At 45.2% G+C, this 21213-nt stretch overlaps 1 protein-coding gene across 9 annotated transcripts in view; it reads right to left on the bottom strand.

Moving 5' to 3' along the window:
* AMPH (amphiphysin) overlaps positions 1-21213 on the bottom strand; it is a 180185-nt gene that overhangs the window by 43296 nt on the left and 115676 nt on the right. For 4 of the 9 annotated variants that reach the window (XM_081932582.1, XM_081932583.1, XM_081932585.1 and 1 more), the window contains exons 11-14: positions 18608-18736; positions 17844-17951; positions 14226-14249; positions 2091-2114 (exon numbers count right to left, since the gene is read on the bottom strand). In XM_081932582.1, coding sequence (XP_081788708.1) covers positions 2091-2114; positions 14226-14249; positions 17844-17951; positions 18608-18736 — 285 coding nt within the window. Of the gene's footprint in view, positions 1-260; positions 1932-2090; positions 2115-14225; positions 14250-17843; positions 17952-18607; positions 18737-21213 lie in introns of all 9 variants that reach the window. The other 5 variants (XM_081932577.1, XM_081932578.1, XM_081932579.1 and 2 more) reach the window with 2 other exon arrangements.

Raw genomic sequence — 21213 nt, 5'->3', positions numbered from 1 at the left:
ATGCCAGCAACATAAACTATCTAAAAGCAAAATTCTAAAATAAGATGTGGTACAAAATAAGATGGCATATTCAACATTCAACCTTTTTGTGGTCAACCTAGCATAATTATATAGTTGAATTGTGCCATGAACGCATGACTACATAGATTAGCAAAAGAAAGATAAGGAGGACTATTCACAAAATTCATATTTTATATAAAGGTAAATATCACCTAGGTAATCTCTCTTTTCTAAACTATGCTATATAATAGGGTAGGTACCTCTTCTTTATCAGCCTCAGTTTCTTGATATAACAATCCATATCTCCGGTTAGCAATTTCATCTTCAGATAAATCTGAGCTGTTGGTCTCATTTTCTTTGGGGCTAGTGAAGTTTTCAGTGCTAGCCTTTCCAGAGTTTCCCATTTGGAACAGAATCAATGGCCTACTTATCTTGTTTGATCCACAGGTGCTAATGTTTGTCTCTTCCCCAGATGATCCTTGTAAAGACGCTTCCTGATTCTGCTGACTGGTCATTACACATGCAGTTCCCCAGCTATTGTTTAATTCTCCTAAATCTTGCATAAAACCTGGCCATAGGTTGTCTAAGTTTCCATCTATAGAGTCTTGTGTGGGAGGAAAGGGACAGGAATCATAGCTAATTGGCTGGCTAGAAAACCCCCAGGAATCAGAACTAAATGTAGGATTCCAGCTGTCATCCCAGGGTTCTATCTCCAATACTTGAGGTAAACTAATGTTAGGTTCTTCAGGCACACAAAATATTTCCCTATCTACCAATTCACCTTCCATATTCTCTAATTTAGAACTACTGAAATAGGCATTAGTTGGATTCTCAAGCCCATGCTGCACAGTCATATCGTTGTCAAGGGATATACAAGTAGCTTTATATTCAATATCTTTACTCTCTTGAGAGATATTGAGGCCACAGTCTTCATATTTTTTGCAAAACTCTTCTGCCTCTTTTGCTTCAAAATCATACCCAAGATGTCCAAACTCTGTAGAAAAATTTTCTTTGACTTGGAGATTAACAGTTCCTATAATATTTGCCATATCACTTTCCTGTGTGCATTTTATGCCCCCCTTACCCTCACATGTTTCTTCGGGATCCTGACACGGGGAACACAAAGCATTCTGCATTTCAAGTCTACTATGTTCTAGAGCTGTAGAGCTGCTCATGTTCTTGAAATCTCTTCCAACTGTCTCCTTAACCATATTAGCTTTATTAAAGTCTACATCAAAATTTGGGGGACAACTATCAGTAATTGTTTCTCGTTGCCAATTTGTACATTCTAAAACTTGTCTGATTTCTACCTCAGTCTTTTTTACAGCTTCATTATCGGGATGTTCTAAGGCCTTAAGACATTCAATTTCATTGAAGGACTCCTTGAGCTTAGGACCTCTGGTGTCTACCTTTTCACTTGGGTCCGTATTTGACCAGAAAGAGTCTTCTAAGCCCGGATTCGCTTCTTTTGTCATTTCCACACTAAATGGCTCGCCACCAGAAAAACTGTCAGTTTTCACTGAAGACTTCTCAGCCAAAGTTTCACTCACTAAAAGCTGGTTGTTCTCCACCAGATCAGTGCCATCATCTCCGCTATGACTAATGTCCAGGCAGGGTCTTAGGAAAGTGGTTTCATGTTCATTTGCGTAAGATGTCCATGATGTGCCATCCTCATGCTTGGCTACAGCAGGCAAAGTAGGAGCAGCTAGCATATCAGATGATTCTGCTGAGCTTTCCTCTGCCTGAAGAAAAGGCATAGGACCACCAGTAGTTCTTTCCTGGCCCACTGTCTTCTTGAGGGAATCTGGGTCTAGGCTCACATTGAGTGAACCTAAATCAGTTTGGGGCTTGCTAAAATCTTCTGTTGACCCACTGTCTGGATTTTCCTCCATGACCAGGTTACATAGGGAATGACTTTTTGGAGAATCAGGCTTTAAATAGGTAGGAAAGTAAAGAAAAAAACAAGATGAGCATGATAAAGGTTAGGGAGAAAAAATACAGAACTCAAAATCAACTGAAACAATTAAGGAATTAATACAATTTACAATATCTGTAAGGAAAATCTACATTTGAAGAAAGCAACTACTTACCGGCTGCACCACCTCATTATTGGTCTGTGAGGAAAGAAAATATTAAAAAGAAAAAATCAGAGAAAATGGAGAGGATATTTCACCATGGTACTGAAAAGAAACATGTCAAATAAACCTAAAAACTCAGAGTTCCTTTATGAACACCAACTGGCAATCAGAAGACACAATGAAAATGCCTTAATTTCACAACAGAGGAACAGACTTAACTATAGTTTCAGCTGGGAAACTGTGAGCATCCTAAATCAATCCAAATCCAAAAATCCTCAGAAATTCCTAGAAGCTTGGCAACTCAAAGAAATCAGTCATCAATAGGCATATAGAAATAAACAACATTTACACACCATTCAAAAGAGACAAAGAAAGCTACAAAGGAAACAAAAAGACCAGAACACTTCTTACCAGCAATCAATAACCCGATAAAAGGATTAACTCTGGATTAACACCAGACAAAGAATCAAGCAGGAAACAATATCTTAATTAAGAAACTATGAAACTAGTCAAACAATCAAGCAGAAAACAGACTAAACAAAGAACTACGAAGCAGAAAACAACACCTCCACCATCATTGACAGAGTAATCTACAGTATATAAACACAGCAAACCCTACTCCCTTTTACACCGAAAATGATATTTAGCTGGAAATTAAAATGCCTGCAAGGAAACAAGCTCAAAGAACACCAAGAAGGTATTACAGATTGAGACAAAGGAGCATCCAAGTCAGGGCAAAGTCCATATTAGAGGGAGGGATAATAAGCACCAATCTTGCTCTGTTCAACCAATAAAAAAACTTTAAAGTGCTTCTAGATTTGAAGATGGGGGGGTGGGTGGGAGGGGTGGGGTGTGTGGCGTAACTGAGAGTAATCAAAATGTTTCAAGTTTTTGTTTCATGGTCAGTCTGAATGTAGATAAAAATGATTTCCACTGGATGGAGACTACTCAGTGAACTAAAACCAAAAAACCCAATTAATCCAATAACATTATGTTCTTTTGAATTATGTTTGTTTAATGTTCATTTACAAATTTATGATTTAGAGTATTAGATTGGATAATGGATAGGCACACACAGGCTAATGGTAACAACAGCTCCGTATTAAATGCAACAAGTGAGAACAATCCAGTGAAGGTTGAGTCTGACAGCAGCCCTTTTATAGGGAGCTGTCAGACCCTTCAACCAATGAGATTAAACCTCTGTTCCCGCCGGAACAGAGGACCTTGGTGGACACCACTATAGTTGAAGCTAGTATGTAACACCCCTCCCCTCTTAGATGGAACAATCCTACTATCACGTAGTCATGCAGGTAGGCGGGCTTTTGGGTAGCTCTGCCTGACCTGCACAGTTCAGTCGGAGGGTGTTCTTTGAGCAGGTCGGATGGACCTGTTTGCTCCGCAGCTCCGCTTGGTGGAAGCTCCTGGAACCTTTCACAGGCCGCGGCTGGAGCTTCTAAAGCCGGTTCGCTCGGAGCTCACTGCGGGCCTGCAACACAACCAGATAAGTTCCCCAGTACCCTCGGCCTTGAGCTGCCTGTGGAAGGAGTGGCATATTGCTCCCTTTGGGTAGGGCTTTGGCTAACTTGTGCAGGAGTTACCTCTGGTTGTCTAAGAGTGGAGTTGGAGAGGTGGCCACGGAGTTAGTCAACGTGCCTTCTCCAATTCCGATCGTCCTCGAGCACTACAAGATAAGAGCAAGGCCCGGTGATGCCTATCACTGTGGCAGGAATCCACAGAGTTCCCCCGGCGTAGTTGTGGGCGTAAACTGAATCCCCTACACTAAAGTTCCGAATTTTGTTTCTGGAGTCAGGAGGCGATGCGGCAGAATAGTTTGGGTGTAGCCAGTCTAAGTGGGACCTTAGCCGGCAACCCATGAGACAATCAGAGGGGCTTCTCCCTGTAGTGGCACTGGAGGTGATATGTTGGATTAGCAGATAATGGTCAACCCATGTTTGCCAATCTCCTGGGCCCATCCTAGAGAGGGCCTCTTTTGCAGATCTCACCATTCTCTCCACCTGACCATTGGAGGCTGGATGGAATGGAGCGACCAGGGGATGTCTGATTCCCTGAGCTGCTAAGAAGGTCTCGAATTGCATGGCTGTGAATTGGGGCCCATTGTCAGAGACCAAGACATCGGGCAGGCCGTGCATGGAGAAAAGTCTCCATAGTACCTTGATGACCACTTCTGCTGTAGTGGAAGTCATCAGGACTACCTCTAGCCATTTCAAGCAGGCATCCACAACTATGAGGAATGTCTGGCCATGAACTGGTCCAGCAAAATCTAGACCGCGGTGCTTGAGGTAGCTCCCACTCCTTAGCGGGTGCCTCTGGGGGAGCTGGTCTGGACTCCTGGCACGGTGTACAGGTAGCCACCCATTCTTCGATCTCCCTGTCCATATTAGGCCACCACACATAACTCCTAGCCAAAGACTTCATCCTAACAATTCCAGGATGCCCTACGTGTAAAGCCTCTTATAATACAATGCACAGTTTGGGTAGAACAACGACCCGGTCCCCCCACAGCCATTTGCAACAGATAACTCGTTTACAATGGTACATCTTGAATTCAGACCCAACAGGCCCCTTGGGCCATCCCCTCCATACCCAGTTCAAAATTTGTTTGATGGTGGAATCATTTGCAGAGTGACGGGTAACGTCACTGGACGAGACAGGACCAGTCTCTAGGCAGTCAATGAGAAGGACTGGCATCTCAGGGGTAGGGTCAGCAAAAAGTTCTGGCAGCAGGCAGTGGCTCAAGGCGTCGGTGTGCCCCAAATTGGAGCCTGATTGGTAGATGAGACGGTAGGAGTAGGCAGCAAGGAAGATGATCCATCTGGTCATCCGCGGTGATAATGACACAGGGGTAGGCCAGTCCCCAGCCAGTAAGCTCAGTAGCGGTTTGTGGTCCGTAATGAGTTCGAAATCACAGCCATATAAGTACTCATGGAACCTTTTTACTCCAGCCACTGCAGCCAAAGCCTCATGGTCCAGCTGGCTGTAGTTCCGCTCGGCAGCAGACAAAATCCTAGAGTAAAAGGCTATTGGAGCCTCGGTTCCGTTGGGCATGCGGTTTCTGAGGACGGCGCCAACGCCGAATGGAGAAGCATCACAGGTCAACACCAGTGGCAGGATCTGGCTGTACTGTACCAAGTGTCCGCCGAGAGAAGTCCTTTTACCGCGGCAAATGCAGTGGCTTCGGCTCTGCCCCAGGACCACTTTGTGTTCTTAGCCAGGAGACGGTGTAAGGGCTCAGCAACAGTTGCTTTCTGTTTAAGAAAGACGCTGTAGAAATTAAGGAGCCTGAGGAATGCCTGTAGCTCGGTTTGATTGTGAGGTGTAGGGGCATCCTGGATTGCTTTAATTTTTTTTGAGGTCAGGTGAATCCCAGAGCCGTTGATTAGGTACCCTAGGAATTCAACCCTTGGCACCTTAATTTGGCATTTTTCTTTCTTGAGACGGAGGCCTTTGTCTCTGATTCAAGCCAAAACAGTTCATACATGTTTGAATAATTGCACCTCATTTGCAGTGATACCAAGATGTCGTCGAAATAGGGACAACTCCTGGAATCCCCTGCAAAAGCCATTCCATGATGCTTTGGAACAGTCCAAGGGGGATACTAATGCCGAACTGCAGGCGGTGACATTTGAATGCATCCCTGTGCATCACAATAACTTGGGCCTCCGCCATAGCACCATCTACAGGCAATTATTGGTATGCCTGCATTATGTCCAATTTAGCGAATACTTTGCCGGGGCCTAATGAATGTAATAGGTGCTGTACAATTGGTACAGGGTAAGTGCTTTGTTATAATGCTTTATTAATTGTGCATTTGTAGTCTGCGCAGATATGGACAGACCTGTCAGATTTGACAAGTGTCACTATAGAGGTCTCCCAGCGTGCGTGATCAAACGGCTCTAGGATTCCCTGGCCTACGAGCTTGTCAATTTCCAGATCTATTTTGGGGCTGAGAGAAGAACGTTGTCTTACCTGAACGTGTCTTTTATGTAGAGTAGAGGGAGGGGTCATATGAGGGTTTTATCACAGCCTGATTGGTCCATTAGACTGAGGGAAATTCTTCAATATTCCTCCTTTCCCATTGGCTCCCAGTTTCCTCGATGTCGAAGTTCCACATCTGTAATCAAACACAAGAAGACCCAGGAACCTCCCGGCCCTCCTCTAAGCCCGGCCCTACAACTAACTAGGGTGGGTAGTGACCCCTCCCTCTACTCTACATAAAAGACATGTTCCGGTAAGACCAACATTCTTTTTTCCAGTAGAGTAGAGGGAGGGGTCACATGAGGGACATACCCAAGCTACGTCCCAGGGAGGGAAAGAACCCCTAGGGCCCAGGAGGAGGGATGGCCACCACCTGCTGCAGGACACGCCATCCGAAGGACGCCTCCGCCGACGCGTCCAGATGGTAGTGACATATGAATGGAGTCGGGGACGCCCACGTGGCAGCTCAACAGATATCCTCGAATGGGGCCCTTGTGGCCCATGCCGCCGTAGTCGCGGCACTTCGAGTCGAATGAGCCGTTATGCCTGATGGGAGAGTCTGGCCTGATGCTTTGTAGACCGCTACTATGGCCTGCCGCAGCCACCAACCGATGGTTGCAGAAGATACCCTGGCCCCCAGTGACCCTGGCTGAAAGGAAACAAAGAGGGCCTCTGACCTGCGTCCCTCTGATGTCTGCCTGAGGTAGATGCGTAAGTCCCGGTGGACGTCCAACCTGTGCCATAGGTGCTCCCTTTCATGTGAAGGGGCCGGGCAGAAATTGGGCAGGACAATCTCCTGCGTCCTATGGAAAGGGGTGTTCACCTTCGGAAGGAAGGTGGGATGAAGGCGAAGAACCACCCTATCCTCATGAAAGAGACAGAGGTCGTCCCTGGACGAGAGGGCGCCCAGTTCTGAAATCCGCCTAGCCGACGTGACAGCCATGAGGAATGCCACTTTCAGCGAAAGAAACCTCAGGTGAACTGTGCGGAGGGGCTCAAAGGGAGCCCCCATCAATGCCCTGAGGACCCATAGGGAACCTATGAATGGGGGGCAGCCTAAGATTCGCCGCCCCTCTGAGGAATCGTTTAACTAGGGCGGAATGGGAAAGGGAGTGGGACCCCTCCCCCCCAAGATGGTGGACAAAGCTGCCACCTGACGGCGAAGGATATTGTGAGACAGGCCGTCCTCCAACCCCTTCTGCAAGAACATTGGCCACAGAGGCCCTTGTGGGGGAGAGTCCCCATGGAGTGCACCACCTAACAAACACGGACCAAGTGGAGTTATAGATCCGGGGGGCTGACAGTCGCCTAGAGGACTCTATTGTCTCTATGACACCGGAGGAGAGGTCAGCCGCCCTCAAGATCTGCCGTTCAAGTGCCAGGCGGTCAAGTGGAACCACTGGGGCTCCGGATGGATCAGGACCCCCTGACACAGAACGACCTCCTCCCGAGGAATCCTCCACGGTTGGGAAACTGAAAGTTGAACCAGGTCCACGAACCATGGTCTTCTGGGCCAATAGGGGGCCAGCAGGATAACGTGAGCCCCTTCTGACACTATCTTCCTGACTGTCCCCGGGATGAGGGGGATGGGAGGGAAAGCATACAGGAGGCCTGGAGGCCACTTGCTCCGAAGGGCGTCCATGCTCTCTGCCGTGCATGTCTGGAACCGAGAGAAGAACCTCGGCAGCTGCGTGTTGGCAGGCATGGCAAACAAGTCTACTTGTGGAATACCAAACCTCTGGCATATCTTCTGGAACAGTTCGGGTAGCAGCTGCCACTCGCCGTTGTCGAGGGTTGCTCGGCTCAACCAGTCCGCCTGGTGTTTGGACTCCCCCGAGATGTGTTCCGAGACCAGGGAAGCGAGATATTTCTCTGCCCAGGAGCCGATCTTCAGAGCCTCCAGCCGGAGGGCTCGGGAGTGAGTGCCCCCCTGACGATTGATATGTGCCTTCGTGGTGACATTGTCCATCAGCAGTAGTACATGTCGCCCTTGGATCAGGTCCCTGAACTGTCAGAGGGCCAAATGCGCCGCCCTCAGCTCCAGCCAGTTGATGTTGTGCCAGAGATCTGAGGCGGACCAACGGCCCTGGGCCATCCTGGAGCCCATGAGGGCCCCCCAACCGAAAAGGCTGGCGTCCATCGTTACAGTCACTCTGTCCATCTCCCAGAACAAGCAGCCTTGTCATAGTGCTGGTGACAGCCACCACTGGATGGACGTCCGGACCTCTGCTGGAAGACGGATGGACCAGGGGGAGTTGCTCATCCTCTTCTTCTGGAAGGGGATCAAGGACCACTGGAGAGCTCGCAGGTGGAGACGGGCCCACGGAACAATCCCGATGTACGACACCATCTTGCCAAGTAGCTGAGACAAGGTCAGGATGGAAACTGACCGATTTCTTCTGACCGTGGCCGCCAGATGCCGGAGGCTGGCCAACCGATCCGGGGAGAGCTGGACGATGCCTGACACTGAATCTATCACTGTCCCTAGGTGAAGGATTCGCATGGATGGAGACAGGTGACTTTTGGCGAAATTGACGGAGAACCCCAGAGACTGCAGGCATTGGATGGTGAGCTGGAGGTTGGCTAACGCTAGAGAACGGGAACCCGCCTGGACCAGGATGTCGTCTAGGTAGCACTGGAGTCTCACCGGCACCATGCGCAGGTGAGCTGCCAACGCCGCCAGGACCTTTGTGAAAGTGCGTGGCGCCGAGGCCAACCCGAACAGGAGGGCCCGGTACTGAAAGTGGAGATCCCCGTGCGAGAACCTCAGACACCTGCGATGTGATGGAAGGATGGGAATATGGAGATAGGCCTCGGTGAGGTCTATTGATGCCAGATAGTCTCCCAGCTGGATGCCCTGGAGGATGGACTTCAGGGAAGACATTTTGAACTGCCTGTAAACCAGGTACTGGTTTAGGCGCTTGAGGTCCAGAATCGCCATCCAGCCCCCCGAGCTCTTCAGGACCAAGAACAGATTGGAGTAATGGCCCCACCCGCGCTCCGCGGGTGGTACCAGTTCTATTGCCTGGATCTCTAGAAGATGTGTTATGGCGAGATCCATCAGGTGCCGGCGTTCCGGATCCCGGGAGGGAGGGAACATTCTGAAGAGCCTCGGGAGGGTGGAGAGGAACTCTAGCCAAAGGCCGTGTCGAATGGTAGCCCTGACCCATGCATCGGAGGTGATCCCATCCCACTGATCCGCATAACTTGCCAGACGGCCGCCTATGGGAAGAGACGGGTTCGAGTCACTTCCCCCTGCGGAAGGGGCGGCCGCCCCCTCCACGAAAGAGCCGACTGGACTGACCCTGGAACCTGTTGCGGTCCTGATATAAGGGACAAGAGTACTGCCTATCCGACCTATAGGAATTGAATCTCTGCTGATGGTCCTGCTCGGGAGCCCTGAAGGAAGACCTGCGGTAAGGGGCCGGACGGGTCTCTGCTTTCTTGGCATTGGAAGGAAGGACCTTCTTTTTGTCCTTATTTTCAACTAATATTGGATCCAGAGCCTCTCCAAAGAGGTTCGGCCCCGAATAGGGAGCCGCCGCCAGACCCCACTTAGCCTCATTGTCCATCTGCCAGTTGCGGAGCCACAACAGGCGACGGGAGGTGACAGAGGTGGCCAGGGCGCTGGAGGAAAACCTCACTGCATCCAAGGTTGCATCTGCCGAGAATTGGGAGGCGGCTAAAATTTTAGTTATGTCCTGATGTAGACGTTCATCCTGGATCGGAATGCGATCCTGAAGTTGGCGAAGCCACATCACTGTAGTACAATTAAAGTAGGAAGCGGCAGCTGCTGACTTGACTGCCCAGGCGGAGGCATTAAAATTTTTACATAATGTTAGCTCCACCCTTTTATCCTCCAGCTTCATCTTATCAGCTGCATCTCCCGAGACCACTGGGGAGGAAGAGACCAGGGCTGCTATAGGGGTGTCAATATTAGGCAGTTGGAGAGCCTGGGCGAAGGCCTGTTCCACATTGTAGAAGCGGCGATCGTTACTGCCTGGGTTAGAAAAATTAGAGGGCCGAGCCCACTGGTTTTTCACAACCTCCAGGAACAAGGGAGGGGCTGGAATTTCTGCCTTGTTCGTAGCTGTATTAGAGAACATCGCCATGTCGGGATCCCTGGGGGGGGGAACCGTGGGTCCCCAGTCCCTATCTTAGTTGTCTTCCTTGCTTTGTGCAAAAGAGGTTTAAACATTGCTATTGGAAGCAAGGCCAAGGATGAGGGAGGATCCGGGGGGGCGGAATCCTCATCCTCAGAAAACCCGATGTCATTATAATTATCTTCCCCTCGGGTGGAGCCCTCGCTCACAACCGATGGGGATGAGGCTCTGGAAAGGTGATGTCTGAGAAGCCCCGAAGCCCTGGGATTGGGGGGGGGGGCTATCTCTTTGTGCGATGCCTCGAGAAATGGCAGCCGAAATAAGCCTCTTAATGCTCTCAGGCAAATGTTCCAGATCTTCAAGGTCCTCCTGGAAGGGACCAGGGTCCTGAGGAGCTAATCTAGTTGTATGATGAAAGGACCTAGAAGAACCCTCTAGTGGATCCATCTCCTCCCCTCCAACTGGATCTGAGGAGGCTGGGGGGGGGGGAGATACTGCCATCCTGGCACCCCTGGGTGACCTAACCGGGGACACTGAAGGAGAAGATGGACTGAACCCCCTATGGGAAGAGTCTGAATGGACAGAAGGAGGCCTGATCGGGGATCTGGATCTAGATCTGGGCCTGGAAGCCTGCGCCTGCTTCTCTGCCCTAGCTACAGCCTTGTCTAAGGCCTTTTGCCTCCTCAACTCATCTCTAGTGGTTGCCCTAGAAGAACGCTGGGCAGTCTGAGGCCTGGATGTAACAGTCCTGGTTCTGGGCCTGGTCAACTGGGCCTCTCCACCCTCCATAAGGGCCTTCTCTGGAGCCTGTGAAGAGCCTGCTGTAGGCTGAGCCGCCATCACCCCACTCACGTGCATTGAATACTTTCTGCTGGGTAGAAAGGTGAGGCTCCGCGTTCCAATCAGCAACTGCTGAAGCTCCTTCACACACGAGTCTCTGTGATGGGAACCTCCCACGTGGCTGCTAGCGGCCTGCACACGTGGCGCGCTTCAATATGGCCTCCGGAAAGCAATCTGGCCTCAAAAAAACCTCCTGGGTGTTGCCGCAGCTTGATTAGGACGCCGCGGCTTGGATTTAAGGCGCCGCGGCTCCTGTAGACCTGCTGGGCTTCTGCTAAGCTTTACAAGCCCCTGTCGGCATCCCACGTTGCCGTGGTCCCTTTAACAGCCAGGGACAGCGCGGCTTGATTCAGCGGCCAATTTTGAGGTGGGTGGCAAAACGGAGCTCTTCAGCGGTGCCTGCAAGACTTGTTTTAGACATGGCCCTGCGAGCCCCAAGACTGCCTTTAGAGACCGACACCCCCGCACACCCGGGGACCGGTTTGGACTCTTGGCCCATGGAGGGGGAGGAGAATTGCCCCCCGAGGCCCTCCCCAACTGTCCGGACAGGGAGACTGTCTCCTGAGCCGCAGCCTCTGAATTTAGAATTTAAAATATCCAATTGCAATCGAATTGAGTTAGTAAGATCAGATTAAATTAAAAAAAAAACTTTTCCTACCTAGGAGCCAAAAATACACAGTGCTTGGACCAAAAGACTGAGATGAAACTGGGAGCCAATGGGAAAGGCGGAATATTGAAGAATTTCCCTCAGTCTAATGGACCAATCAGACTGTGACAAAACCCTCATGTGACCCCTCCCTCTACTCTACTGGAAAACGAAAGGTTCTCTCCTGGGCTTTAGCCTTGTGGGGACTATGTTGGGGTCCAAATTAAAGGAGATTGGAGTCCCCACATACTTACCCAGACTGATGCCGAAGACATCCTCGAACTCCTTAAAAATTGCTTCAGCGCTTTCGTCTTTCAAGGCGTTGATACCGGTCACTTCCAGGGCTTCGAACCAGTCAAGCCCCAGGAGGCTCTGCAGGTCACCGCTGACCACTGTCACTGGGAGTTGGCTGCTGTATTTCTTGAATTGCACCCGGAAGGTGCCCTGGCCCACGATGGGGACTTGGTTCCCCTGGTAATCGTGGAGGAGGATGTCAGGGGCATGTAGATGCTGCTTCTTCAGGCTAGGAATAGCCTGCTTGAGTGTAGACCATGGCATGATGGTCAGTGATGACCCCATGTCGATCTCCATCTTGCAAGGAGAGCCCTCGATGAGGACTGTGACCTTCAGCTTTTTTGGCCGCCTAGTGCGGACTTGGCCAATTGAGGTGTGGTAGGTGACTCTGGCGTCGCCCTCTGAGCACCGTGGTGGCTTCTGCCATGCCCCTTGGTTGGGCCTCTGCTGGTGGTTAGCTCGGCTTCTTGGCTGCCAGGTCACCATGGGGTGCTCACTTCTGCACATCTTGGCAATATGCCCTTTTTGCTCGCAGCGCTGGCAAGTAGCGTTGCAGAAATGACAAGCCAATTGGGCATGGTCTCCTCCGCAGCTAGAGCAAGGCGGGAATTGTTGTTCAAATTTGCGTGCCGGCTTGGTGCGGCTACTGAGCATACGGCAGCTGTCACCTTCTTCGCCTTCAGAGCTCTCGACCTCTGCAGCCTCGCAGTGAACGCGTGTATTCTTCCGCGTGTCTTGCAGAGTGTTTTGACGCTGCAGTGTCTCTGTGGACTTGACGACCGTTTCTGACACTCTGGCCTTGTCCAAGGCAATTGGTAGAGTGAGTTAGACTTGGCAAGTAACCTCCTCTGTAAATTAATGTCCCGCACACCGCAAATTATGCGGTCAAGAATGAGTTTGTCTAGGTCTCGGAACTCGCAGTACGCTGCTGCCTTTCGTAGCGCCGCAACGTACTCATTGATTGATTCGCCTTCCCGCTGGTTGTGAATGTTAAATTCATGCCGGCGAACGTGCTTAGATGGCTTGGGTGGGTAGAGGGTCCCCAGCATCTGCTGGAGCACGGACCAAGCAACTGATTGTAGCGGCATTGGTTCTGACAGGTCTTTGGCAGTTTTGAACACTTCCTGTCCACAGTAACCAAGGAACATATTCTTCTTGCGGCCTTCAGAAAGGCCCATGTGGTTTTTGGCCTCGAGGAAGCAGTCAACCCGTAGCATATACGAGTCCCAGTGCTCGGTGACTGGGTCATACAGAATCGTGGGGCATGAATGGCCATTTTGTGTCCTGTTGGAGTTTTCAGTTTGCTGCTCGAAAATGGCTGCTCGAAGCCGCGCTGAGCTTCAGGCTGGATGTACTTGCTGGATTGCTATGCTCTTTTTGGTTTGCCTAGTTGCCTTCCAATTCTATCCTCGTCGCCAGTGTTAGATCGGGTAATGGATAGATACACACAGGCTAACGGTAACAACAGCTCTTTATTAAATGCAACAAGTGAGAACAATCCAGCGAAGGTTGAGTCTGACAGCAGCCCTTTTATAGGGAGCTGTCAGACCCTTCAACCAATGAGATTAAATCTCTGTTCCCACCGGAACAGAGCACCTTGGTGGAAACCACTATAGTTGAAACTAGTATGTAACATAGAGTATCTGTATCAGTAATTTGTGAATGGTATGAATGTAACCAAAGAGTCTACATAATTTTTCCAACAGTGTAAGATTTTTTAAATTGTTTTCTGTAATTCACAATAATGAGAGGAAAACAAGAAACAGTTGAGTATTTTTTCCCATATCAGCATAATTTCTGTCAGTATTAAAAATTGTATTTACAAAGAAATTATTACATTACTTAGAGCTCTTTAACATTAAAGCAGTTCATATTCTTAAATTCTGTCACCACATATTAGTAGAATAATTTATAGTTTAAGAGTGTGATATAAATATTATTTACAGGTGTAATTATCAACAGATACTATTTGCCTCCATTAAATAATCTTGCACGGCATATTTAATTTTTTTAAAAAACAAGACAATTTTAAAATTTTGGGACTACTATAAAAATACAGATACAGAAGGTAACCTCAGAGACTTCTCAAACTAAATTAAAATCTGAGTAGAGAAATCAACGTTTAACTGTTGTTCTATTACTTATTCCTTTCCTTAATGCCTCTTAAAATTTAGACAACTTTTTTGTGATTGGCATATTTTGCACATTAAAGTTACCATTGAAATATGAAACAAAAACAAGATAAAAAGAAATAAAAGTCAGCCATACCGTCCACAGATCCCAAGGTAGCGTCTGAGAAGGGGAAAGAAAGACATGTTTAAAATCTCATTTGCACATATTTTTATGTGTTGTAAAGCATAATTAGATAATAATGTAATTATACATGTTCATAACCAAATTTGGCAAAGGAGTTGCATCCTAGTCCAGCCTACACCATATTCCAAACATTTATATTTGTTTTATCCAATGAAAAGAAATTCCAACGTTATCTCTTAAAGTGTAATTCTCCAGGAGATTTGCTGTTAAGCCCCCCACTTGTGGTAAACTGGTAGCTCTCAAGAGCATTCTTGATAGCCATAATGTCCGTGACTGAATGATCACATCCCTTATTTTTAATTATTTTTTAAATTAAGAAAATAAAATAATAGCAAAAACAAAAAAGGCAAAGAATACACAGGCATACATAAAATGAACTTTACACTACAGATAGTCCTCAACTTATGCCAACAATTGAACCCCCAAATTTCTGTTGCTAAACAAGGCGGTTGTTAAGTGAGTTTTATTCCATTTTATGAACTTTTTGCCACAAGTAAGCAAATCACACTTAAGTGAATCATGTGGTCATTAAGAAAAAGTGCCTTTCCCCAATGATTTTGCTTGTTGGAAGCCATCCAACTGGTGATCACATGATTTTGGCACAGTGCAAGTCAGTCAGACAAGTGGCCTGTAAGAAATACATGCCAGTTGCCAAGCAACCCAATATCGATTACGTGACCATAGGCATGCCACAACAGTCATTAAGTGTCAAAAGTGGTCATAAGTCACTTTTATCAGCAATGTTGTAACTTCAAACAGACATTAAATGGATGGTTTTAAGTCAAGAATTGCCTCTATAGCAAAAGTTGAAATAAAAATCTGATGACAAAAAATAGATATCAAAAAAGTTTTTTTTAAAAAAAGAAAAAAAACATTGAAAGAAAAAGCATTGTAATCTCCCCCCTTTCCATTCTCCCCCTTTTTCCTCCTTAGCTCTAATGCTCTTAATTTTTAAAATATTATTATACTTTGGCCATCTGTGATTATTTCTCATTTCTATTTGGGCCATTTAGATTTTTTAAAAATTATCTTTTTCTTCAAAAACTATATTCTAAGTGTCCTAGCTTGCCTTGTTATGTAATATGTTTCATTTAATGAAATTATTCCTGCTTGGCTTTATTAGACTTTTGCTGTGAATGTATAGTCAGTTTTTCTGGTGTCACCCATTCTTCAATTTTAGTTTCTCAATCTTATCAGATGAACAGCTTTAACAAGATAAAATAATCATAAGCATGTAACCAAGGAGTTCTATCATAAAACAACCTTTTAAGAAGTAGATTTAACAGCTGTTCCTATTTAGGATCGTATCAGGTAAAGTATTATTTTCCTCGATAATATGATAATATGAAAACTTTCATTTACTAAAAATCAATGAAATTAATGACTGCTTTCTTTGTGGCTAAACTAGTAAAAATCCAAAATATTACTAAACTAGTATTACTAAACTGGTAAAAAAGTGACTAAACTAGTAAAAATCAAAAATAAAATAAAATAGTTACTAGTCAGGGGGGAAATCATAATTCAATATAAACTTTTATATGCAAAGGTGACTTTAAAAAAAACATTTTGAAACTGTAATCTATTACTGTTCATGTGTATGAACAGTACATTTTGCTTCAGTTCTCTAGAAACTTTTCAATTACAGAAATTTGTTTAAGCAAATTTGGTGTTATAGAGAACAAGACTGGTTTAACACCTAAGGAATAAGGCTAGAAACTTGTAAATTCTAATCCTGTATTAGGCACAAAGTCCTTGGGCCAATCACTCTCTCAACCCTAGGAAGGAGACAATGGCCAACCACTTCTGCAATTTTGTCAATAAAACTGCAGGAATTTGTGTCCAGGTAGTTACCAGGAGTCAAAAACTGATTTGAAAGTTTGCATGCATGTGCACAAGCCCACACTCATACCACATATATTATACAAGCAACAATTTTTTTTTGAAATAGCAGATTAACAGATGTAAGTAGACAATATCAGATCAAATATCAGATATTTGGTCTGATTGACAGAAGTCTACTTTCTTACATGATTTGTGACACAATGTACAGAGTGCATTTTTAAATGGCTAGTGTCAGTGGCTCCAGGTCACAGGAACAAATGTTTAATTTAAATCTATTGTTAAAGACAGGTGTTCTGCTAAGAATTTTTTTAACACTTGTAGGGTGTAAAGTCTGACATATCAGCATTAATAAAATTTAAAAGTGAAGTGCTTTGGGAAACCTGCAACTTGAATTGATGAACTAGTTAATCTGTTATGTTTCCAAATAAGACATGCAGCCTTATGTGGCATCAAAGCTATATGTTTACTCTGGCTCTTACAACACATCACTCAATACTTTCTGTTATTAACTTCATTTCAAATATATGTTATGAAACACTAAGAAAAATTCTAAATCCTATAATCAGCATACATTTTGTAAATTGGCCAAAATTTTGCACATTTTTCATTATTGATTTTAAGCCTATTTTGTAGAATTTTTCTGCTTCCTCAACATCTCCTAAACCATTGCATATCACTGCAAATTATATTAGCCAACCATATCAAAATTTTCTTTTTAATTATTACACTTCTTTATAACCCTTAATATAAGGGTTAATATAAGAATCAGCAACTTGCTCTTAATAAATTAAACCTGCATTTCTAGATTCCCACAGGATTGTGGTGTAAAACAATCCTGATTATGGGGCACGTCAGTGACGTGCAGTCAGGGGAGGCAGAGGAAAAGAAAAAAATGTAAAAGGGAAAAGCCTCTAAAAAAGGGAGTACTGTGACAACTTTGATCTTTGTAAGCATGCAAGCAAAATACCCCAGGATCACGGTGGCGGGGACAGCAACTCCTTCTGCTGCGCTGTGGAGAAGAGCCGCGCTGTGCAGGAGGCTCCTCAGTGCTAGCCTCAGATCAGCATGAGGCGCGGTCCCCTTCATGTTGGCTCAGGAAGAGGGGAATGGAACCGCGTGTGCAGGAGGCTCCTCAGCGCTAGCTTCAGATCAGCGTGAGCCGCGGTCCCCTTCATGTTGGCTCAGGAAGGAGGGGAATGGGACGGTGGCTCCCGCTGATCTAAGGCTAGTGCTGAGGAGCCTCCTGCACACGCGGTCCCATTCCCCTCCTTCCTGAGCCAACATGAAGGGGACTGTAGCTCGTGCTGATCAGAGGCTAGCACTGAGGAGCCCCCTGTACACGTGGCCCCATTCACCTCCTTCCTGAGCCAACATGAAGGGGACCGCAGCTTGCGCTGATCTGAGGCTAGCGCTGAGGAGCCTCCTGCACACACGGTCCCATTCACCTCTTTCCTGAGCCAATATGAAGGGGACCGTGGCTCGTGCTGATCTGAGGTTAGCACTGAGGAGCCTCCTGCACAGCGTGGCTCTTCTCCGCAGCACAGCGGAAGGAGTTGCTGTCCCCGCCACCATGATCCTGGGGTATTTTGCTTGCATGCCTGCAAAGATCAAAGATGTCACAGTCCTCCCTTCATGATGATCATTTGATGACGTCAGTGCCTCACCAGCCATAAACCTCACCGCACGTCACTGGGGCACGTAGTATAATAACATAATATTTTAACATACCTGAGACATTGGGGAGTGGGTTACCACAGTAGATGCATTATCAGGCTTGAAAGGATCAAAGTCCAAATCTAACAAAGACTCTTCTTTTTTAGCATCAGGAGCTTCATTCTGTTGGAATTATAACATTTTAAAAACATTTTTAATTGGAATGCATAAATCCTTTTTCTCATAAAAACGAGATTGGAATTCAGTGGCATTAGTCCATTTAGAATATAGGAAGTTGTCATGGATATAATAGAAAATGGGTAAGATAGCATACTTTTTTCTGAATTAGCTTTCAATTGTTTCATGTAAGCCATTTTGTGAGGAATTCATGAATGATTTTATTAGCCCCAAGCTCTTATTCAGTTAATACTTCAACATGTTTATTTTCCTTTAAATAAATACAATATTTATTACAAGAATTATTGACATTTACATAGCAAGCGCTCATTTTGGACAAATTTTAGTCATGCTCATCCAAACACAGAGTGTTTGTGGGATTCACTATCAAATGTCTCCAGGTTTTTGTGAACTAGGTTTCATCCCTAAATGTATAAAACAGTCTCAAATTAATGGAAATATTTTGTCAGTGACTAGAACAACTTATTCTATGTTTCACAGCTCGTATGTGAGTCACTCCTATCATTTCCATTTAAAAAAATGTGTCCAGTGATCCCAATCAACATTGCCAAGGTCTTTTGGTTTGGGGTAAACAAGTTGTAGCATTATCTATCTGAATAGATAACGGCTGGAAAAGACTGATACATTCAATCTGGACTCACCTGAGAAGGGGTTGTCACATTTATTTCTGGAACAAAGTTATCATCAAATAAACTGATGATATTTTCTTGTTGCATGTCTACTGTTGGTGTGAGTTTAGGCAGCGGTGGGACAGGAGGTCCTTTCCTCAGCTGAAAGAAAAATTAGTATATTTGAAAGATTAAATGATATATCAAAACTAATAATAATAATAATAATAATAATAATAATAATAATAATAATAATAATAATAATAAATAATTGAGGTTGAATGGCTGTGGAAAAAGAAATCAGGTGTTGTCCCGATTGTAATTGGAGCCCTTGGAGCAATAACTAAAGGGCTACCTCGCTATTTGGAAATTTATATTCTCCGACGTTACCTTAACAGTTCCTAGCTCCTTGGTTAGGACTCGAGCTGTTGAGCTACCAACCAGCCCCAAGGGCTGTGAATCTCACCAAAGATTAACCACATAATGATAATAATAACAACAATAATAATGGTACTTTGTTGATACCTAGGATGCTGGCAGCAACCCGTATCAACCATCAGCACCAGTCAATGGTATTTGCGACACATCTTTAAATGTTCCCTTGACTGAGTTTCATGCTTAATGAATAAAAGAGATAATAATAATAATTTATTGTGGCAGCTCAAGAACAAGCCTTAGCCACAAATTACATGAAAGCAAAAATTGAGCATGTTACCACCAATAGCAAATGTCGCCTCTGTAATGAGAAAGATGAGACAGTCGACCATCTGATCAGTGGGTACAGCAAAATTTCACAAATTGACTACCTACAACGCCATGACTGAGTTGCTAAGATCATTCATGAAAATTGTGCCAGAAGTTTGGATTTGAGTATAGCAAAAACCACTGGGAACATCAGTTTGAGAAGGTTCTAGAGAATGAAAAAGTCAAGATCTTGTGGGATTGCAGAATTCAGAATTCAGACTGACAGGCATTTGGCCTACAACACACCTGATATAACAATAGTTGAAAAGAAAAAAGTTTGGTTCATTGACCTTGCAATACCTGGTGATGTGCAAATTGATGTTAAGCGACTATGGAAAAAGAAATCGAGTGTTGTCCCAATTGTAATTGGAGCCCTTGGAGCAATACATGAAGAGCTACCTCACTATTTGGAAATTCTAAATTTACCTGACTTGAACATTCTGACTCTACAAAAAACCACCTACTTGGAACAGCTTATACCAACAAAGAAGAGTAACATCAAGAATGATTTGCAGACTCAAAAGCAAACTGAGGAAGAAAGGGAGAAAGAGGCTGCTGAAATGGATGAAGATAAAGAACAAGGAAGCACTGAAGAATAAGCACCAACAGATACTGCTCAATTAGCTGAGAAAATAAAGCATCACATGGAAGATGCTGAAAGAACATGTTTGCCAAAGCTGAACCAAGTGAACCGGAAAGAATTGAGAAATGTACTAAAAAAGGTCAATGAGGCTGTGCAAACCATTCAAACCACTACATTAGCTGAAACAAACCAGCTGATGTATGCAGCAGTCTTCATAACCACCAAAGAATTGGGTTTGAAAATACAAAGGAACCAAAGAGGCAAGAAGGGGAAGCCTAAGAGGAAAATTCAGTTGGAATTGAAGATCAAAAAATTTCGTGGAGACTTGAGCAACTTGAAGAACCTAAGGCAAGGTCAGCTAAAGCAGGTCAAAAGCAACCTGGAAGCAAGATTTGAGAATAAGGAGATTGCGGTAGTAATTGAAGAACTGAAGCAGAGGATTGTTGCCATTGCTGAAAAGATTAAACGGTATGAAAATGAAGTAATTCAGTTCAAGGAAAACTCACAGTTCAGAGCACCAGTTTTATAAGAGCTTAGAAAGTGGAGATGGAGTAACAACAAATGAAAAGCCTGATAAAGAGAAAGCTCTGAAATTCAGGAAGAATTTGTGGGAAAACAACAAGCGCAACAAAAATGCAAAATGGATCAAGCAGGTTGAAGATTCTATTAAAGTGCATAAAATGGAAGTGAAAATAACAAAAGAAATGGTGCAAAGGCAGTCAAGAAAAGTGAAGAATTGGAGTGCACCTGGACCAAATGAGCTACATGGTTTCTGGCTAAAGGCACTTATGCACGAAAGATTGGCAGCCCAAATGAACCAGATCTTAAAAACACCTGAAAATGATGACTGGATGACAACTGGAAGGACATTTTTGATCCAAAAAGATAAAAGGAAAAGGAAAGGACCCTGGAAACTATAGGCTAATCACCTGTTTGCCAACAACATACAAGCTCCTTACTGGTATCATTGCAAACCAAATTTATGGATACTTGGAAAGAAATGACTTGCTTCCTGTAGAACAGAAAGGATGCTGCAAAAATTCAAGAGGAACAAAGGACCAACTGCTGATTGACAAGCTAATCCTAAAGAATTCAAAGAAAAGACGAACCAAGCTGTTCATGGCTTGGATAGACTATAAGAAAGTGTTTGATTCAGTTCCCCACAGCTGGATCAAGAAATGTCTGAAAATCTTTGGCATCAGCAGCAACATACAAAAATTCATGGAAACTTCAATGAACCTCTGGAAAACGAAGCTTATGGCTAATGGAGAAGAACTAGGTGAAGTTGAAATTAAACATGGCATTTTCCAGG

The sequence above is a fragment of the Natrix helvetica genome, assembly GCF_964273705.1.
Source record: "Natrix helvetica genome assembly, chromosome: Z".
NCBI classification, from domain to species: domain Eukaryota; kingdom Metazoa; phylum Chordata; class Lepidosauria; order Squamata; family Natricidae; genus Natrix; species Natrix helvetica.
The sequence above is the reverse complement of the archived record's forward strand: the minus strand, read 5'-3'. Positions and strand labels throughout refer to the sequence as shown.